Raw genomic sequence first — 11,166 nt, 5'->3', positions numbered from 1 at the left:
CTACCTAGATATAGGTACCGTAAAAAACAAGAAACTGTGTGAAGTTACCATTCGATTAACGATTTGTTTAGTCTCTTGTTTTGTTCTCTTATTACTTATTGTTCAATCGCTTTGATATTTCGAGGACTAACCCAGGATTATGTATTGACCCATCGCTTAGCGGACGCCATCCTGCTTTGTACAGTGTTGATAAGCTAAGGAAGAAAAAAAAAGAAAAAAAAAAAGGTTGCAATGAGAAAGGTTCGGCACTGGGATGAATCCTCCCACCTTCGTTCGGTCCCCTCCTGTCTCTGATGGAACCAGTTGTCGCTTGCGGGTTACCCCTCGTAATGCCACGGGGATGCAGAGCGTGCCGGACCAAATGTTCCATCCAAGGACCAACAACCCAAAAGATGCACCGGAATTAGCCAGGGAAGAGGCAACTTTCGAGCTAAGGTAGCCCAACTTTCCACATTAATCCATACATCAGACTACTACAGCCAATCATGTCCAAACTACCCATTTACTCCTCATCGGCCTTCTCACCCTCCTTCTTAGCGGCCTTCTTCTTCTTGTTCTTGTTCTTGCTGCCAGTGTTCCTGGAGAGGGGCTGGGCAAGGATGGCAAGAATTTCCTCATCCTCAATCTTCTTGTCGGTCTTGAACTTGGAGAGATCGAGCGCAGGGGCGGCGCCAAGCTTGGTGAGGCCGTTCTTGGTGATGGCTATGGAACCAGTTAGCTAGACTGCTTGATTCTAGTAGTCAAACGTTCGATACATACCAACAGTGGTAAGGAGTCTGGCAACAGGGGAGTTGTCCTTGTCACCAACAACCTCGTAAGCGCGGAACACGTTTCCACGGACGCACTCAATGACACCAGACTTGGCATCACGCTCGTCCTCAAGCTGCCTCAAGCTGAAAGGGAAGGTACCGAACTTCTTCTGGACCTCAGAAAGAAGCTTGCGCGAGCTGGGACGCTTGAGGGCATAGGTGGTGGTGGTGCGGCGGTGAAGGGTGGTGCGGTTCTCGAACTGCTTGACCTTTCCGGATCCCAAGCTGACGCCCATCTCGACACCCCAGACCTCGCCAACCTCGGGGATACCCTCGCCCTTGGTGTTGTCGCCAGGAGCAATAACGATCTTCTTCTTGCCCTCGATCTCGTTGCGGTCGAAGAGCCACGAGGTGGTGCTCTCAACAAGGTTGCAGTCGTAAGCCTGGACAACCTTCTGGAGAAGTTCGGTGATCTTGGCCTGCGAAGGAGGCTTCTGGGAGGCGGCCTTGGCCTTCTCCTCATCGGTACCGGTAGCGAGGAGGCCAGGGGGAACCATAAGGCGGAGGAGGAGCTCGTTGGCGTAGTAGTTGGCGAGCATCAGGTCAGCATTGCGGCCCTCGATAACATCATCGGTCTGGTCCTTGGCAGGGGCAACGACGGTGTCGCAAACTATGGAACCGAAGCCATCGATCTGAGCACCGAGCTGAATCTTGACGGGCTCACCGGCCTGGATCTCAACAGCGGCCTCCTTTTCGTCCGAGGTCAAGGGAGTGTAGGGGGTGACGAAAGCGGCGGGAGAGACGGTAGTGGGGTGGGAGAAGCCCTTGGTGATCTTCTTGCCGCGATAGACCTTGGCAAGCTCCTCCTCGATGAGCTTGTCACCCTTCTCGCAGATGTCGACAATCTTCTCGCCGGCAGCAACGAGCTTGGAGACCTCAGCAAGGACCTTCTCAGAGATCTGAGCAGCGGTCTTGTACTTGGTGAGGGTATCCGGGTTGTTGAGGGAGTAGTCTGGCAGCAGGGTCAGCCTATGAGAAGCAAGTGGGCGCATATACAGAGCAAGCCAGCAACAAGCAAGCGCCCGAGCCTGTGTGTCGCAGGCTCGGGCCGGCTTTCCCAGGAATGATGAGGAACAAGTTAGGAGAGTCTAGACGCCAACCTCTCAAAGTGCGTAGCTGGAGGAGGGGGGAAGTAGAGGACGAGAGGGAGGGAAACGGAAGAGAAAAGCTTCATGCTTGTAGCTCAGCTTCGTTTGCAACTAACCGATCTCCTGCTTGGTAGTTTCGGAGGCCATTTTGGGCAAATGTACAGCGATAGACTGCTTACTACTAACTAAGGCTTAGAATAAATGTGCGGCGTCAAAGATTGGGCGGATGTTGAAGCTACCTACCTTGGGGTGTGGATGGTGGAGAGTGGAAAAGAAGGAGGAAAAACAGCAAAGTCGGGAGCTTCAAGGTGGACCTGCTTGATGCGTTGCGATTTTGCTTTTGCTCGTGGATTTTGTGAAGGCGGGGGAGGGGGTTCTTTCTGGATCTGGGTCTTGTGCTCGCCCAGTGCCCAGTGCTCAGTGCTCACGCCTGCTGTCATTGGATTGAAGCCTGTGTGCTCCACTGCCTCTATGTACGGGATCCAGCCAAATTCAATGCATGACGATGCTCTTTGCGATTGTCATTGCGACCGCGACGGTCACTTTGGCGGGCTTCTTCGCTGTCACAGAGGAGCGCATTCACATCGCATTCTTGCGCACTCTAGATACTTACCTTTGATCAGTCTGGGCCATTTTCTCGCTCCGGGATTTCCAAGTCCACCAACGTTCACGGTTCCTGTGTCGGCGCAAGTCCACGTTGACGTCCGTCTTGTTCTGTTGCCGTTTTGGGCAGGCTCGCGGCAGCGCAATGGCACGGCAAAAGAAGCCTGCCGGGACTCTTTCTCGAAAGTCTTGCAGTGCCATCGATGAATGACAGTAACACGGGGGGTTCAGGCGCGCCAAGAAGCAACTGCTTTGGTTAGAAAAAGAGATCCGCTCAGGCCATGAACTGACAGGTCCTCAATACCTCTTCTGACCAAGTATTGGCGCCAGTGACTGCGTACCCAGTACTTCTAGAGCGACTGACACACGCCCTCCCTGTCTGGGACACGGCTGTCTTCTGCTGTTGTTCCATTGGTCAGGAACAGCACTGCGACGCTAAGTCGCTCTCACCTTTGGCATCCAACTGTCAGTGAAAGATGCGCCGTGCGGTGCCAAAGCTCAGTTGCCTCGCTGCCACTGCCTCCCGTTGTACCGACCTGACCTTACTCAAGCACACTACCTCTACCTCTAGTAGCCCGTCGTGGTGCATGCCACAGCCCAGCCTCATCTCTTCTCCCAAAAATTGGAAGCTGACAGAAAGGACAACAAACACGCAAAGGAGAAGCAACAGACGATAGACGAGAATTGGCATAGCTTTAGGCTGCATCGCATCACGGCGACCACGAAACACGAGAAACAAGACGGAACATCGCCAACCAGCTGCCCTTTCTGCTGGCTCCAGCGCACGACAGGATTTTGGCAGAGGTTACCTCGAGACAACGCGACCTGTCCAGTTCCTCAGTTCCTCGGATTTACACCAACATTACCACGGCGACCAGAGCTACCAGTAGCTAGCTACCCAGCATTGACAACCGCCATCCATATCGTTCATTCCTTCCTCTGTAGTTGAAGACGCGACCGACCGGTACGGCGACGCATAGCGACTGCGACTCTCCATGGCCGCCTCGCTGTCTTCTGCCTCGGCCATGGCCTCTGGCAGTGCCGGCGCTGAGGCTGGCGCTTCTTCTGCCGACGCCTCGTCTTCGATCAATGCTTCCGGAACGCCTGCCGCCTCGGCTTCGCAGGCCCCCTCGGCAGCCTCCAAGGCCGGTAGCCCTCAAGATGGCGCGACGCCGCCCGTCACCCAACGCGACAAGGATAGTTTGAATAGGGTCTTGGTTGACCGTTTCGTCACGCGCGACATGATTCACGCCGCTGCTCTGAAAGATTCGCAAAAGGCCCTGAACCAGGACATGAGCAACCGGTTGGCACGGGTCGACCAGTACAAAGCTATGACCAGTCGCGATAGTCGGAACAGGGTACCTCCAGCTCAGCTCTACGGCCAGGGTTACAATGGTTACGGGAACGGGGTGACGGAAACAGGCGGGCCCGTCAAAATTATATACCCTTCACAGAAGCCTCGGCCGGGCAAGCGGACGACACCGCCGCTCAAGTTCAGTCGCAAAGATCTCAAGAAACAAGCCGAGCAGCATGAGGAGCTGGTACCCATCAGGATAGATGTTGACTGGGACAAGGTGAAACTGCGTGACACGTTTACCTTTAACCTCCATGAGCGCCTTATTCCTGTCGAGGTCTTTGCCTCACAGTTAGTCGAGGACATGGGCCTGAAGCCGCCTATGGACAAGCACGTTCATGAACAAGTGGTCACGCAGATGGTGGAGCAACTTCAGGACTTTTATCCCTTTGTCCATTCAGAAGAGGACGCCTTGGATCCTGAATTACCCTACTCAGCGTACAAGAATGATGACATGAGGATTTTGATCAAGCTGAATATCACTATTAGAGAGCACACGCTGGTGGACCAATTCGAGTGGGATATCAACAATCCGATGAACTCACCAGAGGAGTTTGCCGCGAGAATGGCCGATGAACTATCTCTTTCGGGAGAATTCACAACGGCCATTGCCCACTGTATCCGCGAGCAGACGCAGCTCTTCACCCGCAGTCTCTACAGCGTAGGACATCCTTTCGACGGGCGTCCCATCGAAGACCCAGACCTTACGGCCGCCTTCCTCCCAACACCGATTCCTTGCACGCTGCGACCCAACCAACAGCAAAAGGACTATGCCCCCTACCTGTACGAGAACACCGAGGCGGAACTGGAACGGACCGAGACTATGTTCTCGCGCGAGCAACGCAGACAAAAACGATCTGTCAACAGGCGTGGTGGGCCCCAGTTGCCCGATCTCAAGGAAAGGCAAAGGACGATTCGGACAGCCATTGTATCTTCAGTCATTCCTGGCGGAGTTCTGGATATCGAAGACAGCCGGCTCTTCAAGAAGACAACGGGACCAGTGGCGACTACTGGTGGTCCGGGACGGGGCAGGCGCATCATCCGAGACGGAGACCTTTCCGATTCAGAAGACAGTATGGACTCCGCGCCAGACTCACCCGCCATGTCGGTACCCCAAGCAGGAACCGCACGAACACGTGGAATGCGTGGGGCCGCCACGGCCGCTGCCCAGCGCATGGCAAACATCGGACGGTCGGAAACCCCTGAGACCATTGTGCACCATCACGAGACTAGGATGTCGCGTAGGTTTGGCAGGGAAGCGACACGGGAAGAGACTGAGGAGCCTTTGCAACAGCAACACATTGTTACTCTTCGGGTTCATCCCGCTAGGCTACGGAGAATCATACAAGGACGAGACAGCAGGACGAAACCGCCGGCGCCGGCTCCGTCTGGCTCTGGGACGCCCGGTAACCAAAGAGCCTCAAGCATAGCACTGCCTGGCTCAATGGGTCCACCGCCCACTACTCCAGCTGCTGGTTCACAACACAACCTAACCATCAAGGTTGCTACGCCGCCGACCTCTGGGGCTGGAGCTGCGGCTGGTGGTGACGATGCTATTGTTGGTGCTGTACCGGCTCTTCCATCTCCGGCCAACGGAGAGGCGCTTCCTCCATCGGAAATACCCTCTCAGTTCACACCTGGTCAAGGATCGTTCGTGGTACGCAGACAACACTGACATTGATCTTTGTTTTTCTCTATGCATTTTTGTATAGCCCCAATTATCAGAATGGCTCAATAAACGCCTCGAAGTGCACCAGAAGTACCCAAATGACTCTTATGACTGCATAATGCGCCACAACGCCGTGGTGATGGCCTGGGACGGCGGCAGCGGCGGCGACGTGGTGGTCAAGATCGTGCCGGAAAAACAAGCTCAAGAACTTCCGCCCAACGCCTAGTACATGTGGCTTCCGAGAACTCAATGTCCCAACTGTGACGGTACGATGCATGTTGTAAGTCCTGTCCTGACTTGACGCTACTCGGGTTCAAGGCGCACTCAACAAACCGAGCTCGTTTGGAAAACAAGATAGCAAAGAGGACTTGACGAGTATCGGCAGCAGTGGGTCGTTGATTGAGCGAGCGAAGCTCAAAATCATGCAGCCACTTAGTATACTCTGGCCATAGCCGCGGTATCAGCCGGCGATTTTCACCTTCAAGGAGAACCACAAGCCCCGGCTATGACAACTGTCAGCACCCCCAAAGACAATAATAGGACGTGATCCTTGTGAACGTGTCCCTGGCAAACAACAACCCGCCCCCCAAAGAACGCAAGAGAGAACACCCCAAGAAGCGAGGGATCGACAGCAACGAACCCCCTGACGACAAATCAATATAACACAAACAGGACGCTTCAGCCAATGCCTATCATTCCATTCCTGGACGCAACGTACCCAGATATGGTGCTTGAGATCGATCTCGACATTGACGTCAACTCTGATCGCTCTCTCACTTGTCGCCGCCGCCGCCACCATTATCATCAAGCCCCGAGTGCACTACACGTGTACAACAAGCATGACAGTTGAGACAAGGTTCAAGGTGGAGGAGGAGGACCAACCCGGACCCATGTTCCTCGCCCTGGAATAGGGTAAAATGGGTGGTTGCCGAGGCGAAGCAAACAGATTGGGAAGGGAATGCGCGTTGGGGGAATTGGTTTTAGATTCGGACCTGTGAGCTGTGAGGAAGACGGGCAAAGGGTGAAGAGCGAGTGACAGCGTAAGGGACGGGAGCTTGTGTTAGAAGAGCGGAGAGCAAATGAGAACAGAAGGAATGGGATGGGCGATAGAGGCAGAGGAGGGGGGTCAGAAAAGAGGTAAATTTGGAATCAAAGAAGCAGTTGGTAGAAAACAGCGGCAGTGTCATGATTGAAGAGATAGCCTTAGCATCGGCATAAATGGAGTAACAGATGGAGGTTTGAACCCAAATTTCTGGACAATTGGGGCGACAGCAATAATCCAGCCTGTGATACTGGTTGTTACATTAGAGTTACTGTTGGACTGCCTGTTACATCCAGTTTACTAAGTAACCGGAATAGGAGATGTGATGTCCAACGTACAACACAGCAATGAAGTATAATACGAGAACCACAAAAAATGATCTAGTTGATGATAGGGTGACAGGCACACTTGGTATATAATATACCCATCTCTCTCTCTCGGCACCCTCTTATTCCTTATTTTGGACACGGATACACACAATCAACGAAACATAATGAAGATAGCTTTGAGAAGAAGCTACATTTCAGTAAACTTTCGACTTTTGGGCGTCATTGCCATCCGCCTAATAGATTAATCAGCCCACCAAACGCAGTCCAGTCCGGTCCAGTCCAGTCCAGCCCAGTCCAGTCCAGTCCAGTACATCCGTCCCTTACATAAAAACGAACATAAAGCAACACCTAAAACCTAGCAGCCAGTCCATCCATCCATCCATCACACGCGCGCGCCCCCAACCCGGCTCTAGTCGCCGTACCAATGCCACCAACCCATTTAAAGACATGAGAAGAAGAAAGATGATTGTGAAGAAAATAGATTTTGGAGGTGATGGGCAGTAGTGGTAATAATCATACCCTGTCGGATAGAGGTAATGGAAGAGGGGAATGTAAGAAGAAAAAAGGTGTGAAAAGAAGGGAGGCCAAAGCTTGAAGCTTATTAGTGCAGCTATGTAATTGATATTGTGATAATGCGGGTATGATATCGCTTGGTAGCAGTAGTATCATCAGGAGTGGAAAAGATCCCAAGCTCTTTCGCAAAGCCTGATGAACTCCTCCTTCTTCGCCCTTTGTGTCTCGGGGCTATCTCTTCCTTCGCCGAACGGCCCTGACCTCCTTTGTGGCGCCCTCCCATTACCGAGCGGGGGGGTTCCACCTTCCTCGTACTCGACCCGCGACCTCCTCTTAGGAGCGGACGACGAGGGAAGTGTGCTGCTGTGAATGTTGCTGCTGCTGTAATTATTGCCGGGAGTATTGTTACTGGCGCTTCGGCTGGCGTCGGTCATATGATTACTGATATGGGAGGGCGGGCCTCTTTGAGAGGACGATGCGTGCGTAGAAGGCAGATATGTCGGCGGTGGTGGCGCGTGATGATGCGCTGGGCCGTTGGGGGGAGATGGCGGTGTCGGGGGTTGGTGTTGACTGCTACTGCTGTTATAGTGTACATACTTGGGCAGTAGTTCTGTTCGGCCGGCCGCCAGGTCTTGCTGTGCTTCCTCGGCGGACTTGTACTCCCTTGTCCTGGCAGATGCAGGGGCTTGAGGTTGCGGCGGTGGAGGCGGCGGTGGATGGTGAGGTGATGCCAGCGGTCCGTGGTTGTGACTCTGGCTGGCAAAGAGAGCATGCCCACTTGAATCCGGATGGCCAGACAGGCCCTGACCAAATACATCTGAAATCGGCGGCAGTCTATTGTTTGTTTGCTTGGCAGGCACATGGTGGATGTGCGATGTGCTGGCGAGATTCGAACTATGGTTCATGAGGTGACGGGTCAAGGGGTGAGGATTCTGTCTGCCAGGGAACGACTGGCCAAGGGGCGCAGACTGGATGACCCTTTCGTTGGCGAACTGCTCGTGGGAGGGAGCGACGATGCTCAATCCTGGCGGAGGGCCACGCTTCCGTGCTAGGCCTGGTGTCTTTGCAGCGAAGTGTCCTCCATCCTTATCCCTATCTGGAATTTCGGGGGCCTTGAAGCCGGCCGACTGTTGTTGTAACCTGGACTCGATGATCCGCTTCTGCTGCTCCTTCACGCTCATACTGCGATGTACTTGCTCCTTCATGAGCGGGTCGTGGGTAATGAAGCCGGGCGATAAACAAGCGATGCCGACTTCCTTGATACCAAGTCCACTGGTGTCACGGGCAGTGAGTGGTCGTGCAGAACCCGGAACGCCGTTGTTGGTGTTTGTGTTCTTGGATAGATCCAGTCTGCTGGGTCGGTGCCTGGCAGTGGGGGGTGGTGGTGGTGGCGGTGGTTGTTGTTGGACGTCGGGCGAGCCTGGTTCCTTCTTGACAATGATCCTGGGCGCCGAGCCACCAGCGCTGCGAGAACTGTATTATCGAAGACGGTGGACTGGTTAGTGACTGCTCGGTAGCAATAGCGAAAGACGAAGATCGAGACGAAAGATGGAAAGAGGAGAAAAGGAAGACGACAGACATGGACAATCAAAAAAAAAGGAGATTACTTACGCGCTGGGTGGAGAGGATTTGTGTGCAGCGGGTGTCGCACCCACAGCTCGGGGGCTGCCACTACCTGACCGGGGAGCTGGCGCATTCGGGTTCGAAGAGGATGGGGGCGGCGGTGGTGGTACAGCGGCCGTTCGTTGCGCGCTGGGCGACGATGTGGAAGCGGACGCAGCGGTGTTAGCAGAGACGTCGGAGCCGTAGTTGGGCCTGTCGTGAGGAGCCGGAGACGCGGCCATGGCAATGGCGGTGCTCATGGTCGACTTGGACACTGTTGGAGGTTGTGAAAATCAGGAGAGCGTGATGGGGAAGAAAAGTAAAGATTGGAGCGACACGGAGCGAGTGGTTGGCTTTGGGATGAGTGGTTGAATATCCCTGGGAATGCTCTGCAAATCCGGGGGGTGTTGGGTCGGCAGGAAATTGATTGAAAAGAGGCGAACAGCTGTGCCTTGAAGCGCGGCGGACGGGATTATTGGGGGATGGGGGGATTGGAAATCGACGTCGGATGGATCGCAGCAACGTGCGTGTCCCACGTCCCAAACCAGGTTGGTCGCAGGTGAGCAGCCCCCCTGGGACAAGGTATAGTCGGACTAGTTGTTAGGTACCGAGCCTGGGTTGGTGCTGGTGTGCCGCCGGCCTATCAATCGCGACGCTGGCTGACGTCTCGACGCACTTGGGCACTCCTTTTCTCCAGGGCCCCTCTCTGCTGTGTTGTTCCTGCCCCTAGTGTGTGTGAGGCGATGCAGAAAATGCAGATAAACCCGAGGATGGTGATGGTGCGGGTTCGAGACCGCAGGGAAATGGACTTGGTGGAGGTGAGAGTGGAAAGCGCAAGACGGCAAACGAGATCCCGAATGGATTCCTCAGGATATTACTTGCCGGGTGACGAGCGGAAGCTAAGGTATGTCAACTGTTTTGCGAGTCCTCAAGCAGAACCTTGCCAAGCTTGTATGTGTCTTTCAATATTTCGGTCTTGCTGCTTGCGCACTGCAACGACCTAATCCGAGTGCCGGGCGCTTCCAGACTGGCTGAGACAACAGTGCGATTCCCAAACAATTGCTTCTGCTTGCTTGGGTTGACCTGGGAAGCAAGACCGATCCAGCTGCTTGACTCGCTGCAGATGTCTTGAAACAAATTCGGGTTCTGGTAGGTGTCTGTATGAATGGTTTGTCTCTTGGGCACAGTTTGTGGTGGTGGTGGTGGTGGTGGTTGTTGCCAGTGATGGTGGCAGGTGGTGTGGAAGTGGAAGTGGGTTGCGCCGCCAGTGTCAAATGCGTGCCGGAAATGTGACTGATGCGTCCGGGTGCTGAAGTGTTTCGCTGGGTTTGTTGCGGATGTCTGTGGGTTCGCGATGCACCTTCCTCTTTTCGGCAGACTCGTCCGTCGTAATAGGAAAGTGTCGCTGTCGTCCTCGAAACCTTGCGTTGCTGGATTCGCTGAAGTCGCTGCCTACAGACTTGCAATCGATGGCTCGTATTGGCTGGAATTTCCCCTCCGAGATGGAGAGATAAGTACGACTCTGTGAAAAAGAAGATGATCAACAATTTTTCCCTTTTCCTTTATTTTTCGCCTTTCGATGATTACCCCTATTCGGCCATTTATCGAGGAAGAAAACAAACGCTATCAAGTACCCTAAAGTGGAAACTGGTCCGGTGGATTGCCCTTTGGTACACGCCGAATATGCGCGGTCGCTACAAGGTGCTTTCTGTCGCCTGTCGGAGCTCGGTCGTCGGAGATGCCGGATGCGCCACGCCGCAAGCAACCCAAAAATGGGACACAACTGAAGGGCAAAACGTGGAGTGCGAGAAGATAGGTAGGAAAGTCAACTACGCGCGAGGAATGGGAGCCAAACCAGGGACGGGCAAGAGGAAATTATATTCTTCTTATGGGAACCGGCGCAACGAGCTCCAGGTTGGCAGGAAAGTTAGTCCCTCCCCTCACTTTGTTTGGGCTGTAGGTAGGGGTCCCCGCCGATTATGAAAGGGGACGACCCAGCGATAATGATGCAAGTTGTGTAAGAGGTTTGTGGCTACATGGATCCAGCCCTGGTACCTACCATGTTGGGTCACATCTTTGTCCCCCATGATCCAGTGGTTCAGCGTTTGATGTTCAACGTTGTCGCGGATCATGGGTCGGAGATCTTGCAAGTGCCAA

General features: G+C 54.0%; 3 protein-coding genes across 5 annotated transcripts; 1 reads left to right on the top strand and 2 right to left on the bottom strand.

The window, feature by feature from the left end:
- Nucleotides 1-36: 36 nt before the first annotated feature.
- On the bottom strand, nt 37-2,242 carry NCU00422. Of its 2 annotated transcripts, none has more exons than XM_011395538.1 (4): nt 2,141-2,242; nt 2,014-2,078; nt 760-1,761; nt 37-702 (listed from the first exon to the last, which is right to left on the bottom strand). In XM_011395538.1, exons 2-4 carry the CDS (start codon nt 2,042-2,044, stop codon nt 503-505), a joined length of 1,233 nt encoding a protein of 410 aa, XP_011393840.1. In that variant the 5' UTR covers nt 2,045-2,078; nt 2,141-2,242; the 3' UTR covers nt 37-502. The 2 variants fall into 2 exon arrangements, with proteins under 2 accessions (XP_011393840.1, XP_011393841.1); XM_011395539.1 differs by having other exon boundaries at nt 78-702; nt 2,014-2,075; nt 2,141-2,182.
- A 1,253-nt stretch (nt 2,243-3,495) lies between these two features.
- On the top strand, nt 3,496-5,900 carry snf5 (Snf5-like; the record flags this gene model as incomplete). Its single annotated transcript, XM_951592.2, has 2 exons — nt 3,496-5,511; nt 5,567-5,900. 2 exons carry the CDS (start codon nt 3,496-3,498, stop codon nt 5,747-5,749), a joined length of 2,199 nt encoding a protein of 732 aa, XP_956685.1. The 3' UTR covers nt 5,750-5,900.
- A 980-nt stretch (nt 5,901-6,880) lies between these two features.
- NCU00420 lies at nt 6,881-10,934 on the bottom strand. 2 transcript variants are annotated; one of them, XM_011395536.1, is made up of 3 exons: nt 10,597-10,934; nt 9,019-10,531; nt 6,881-8,880 (listed from the first exon to the last, which is right to left on the bottom strand). In XM_011395536.1, exons 2-3 carry the CDS (start codon nt 9,267-9,269, stop codon nt 7,563-7,565), a joined length of 1,569 nt encoding a protein of 522 aa, XP_011393838.1. In that variant the 5' UTR covers nt 9,270-10,531; nt 10,597-10,934; the 3' UTR covers nt 6,881-7,562. The 2 variants fall into 2 exon arrangements, with proteins under 2 accessions (XP_011393838.1, XP_011393839.1); XM_011395537.1 differs by having other exon boundaries at nt 10,644-10,857.
- Nucleotides 10,935-11,166: the final 232 nt, after the last annotated feature.

The sequence above is a fragment of the Neurospora crassa genome, linkage group III (genome assembly GCF_000182925.2).
Source record: "Neurospora crassa OR74A linkage group III, whole genome shotgun sequence".
Classification (NCBI taxonomy): Eukaryota; Fungi; Ascomycota; class Sordariomycetes; order Sordariales; family Sordariaceae; genus Neurospora; species Neurospora crassa.
The sequence above is the reverse complement of the archived record's forward strand: the minus strand, read 5'-3'. Positions and strand labels throughout refer to the sequence as shown.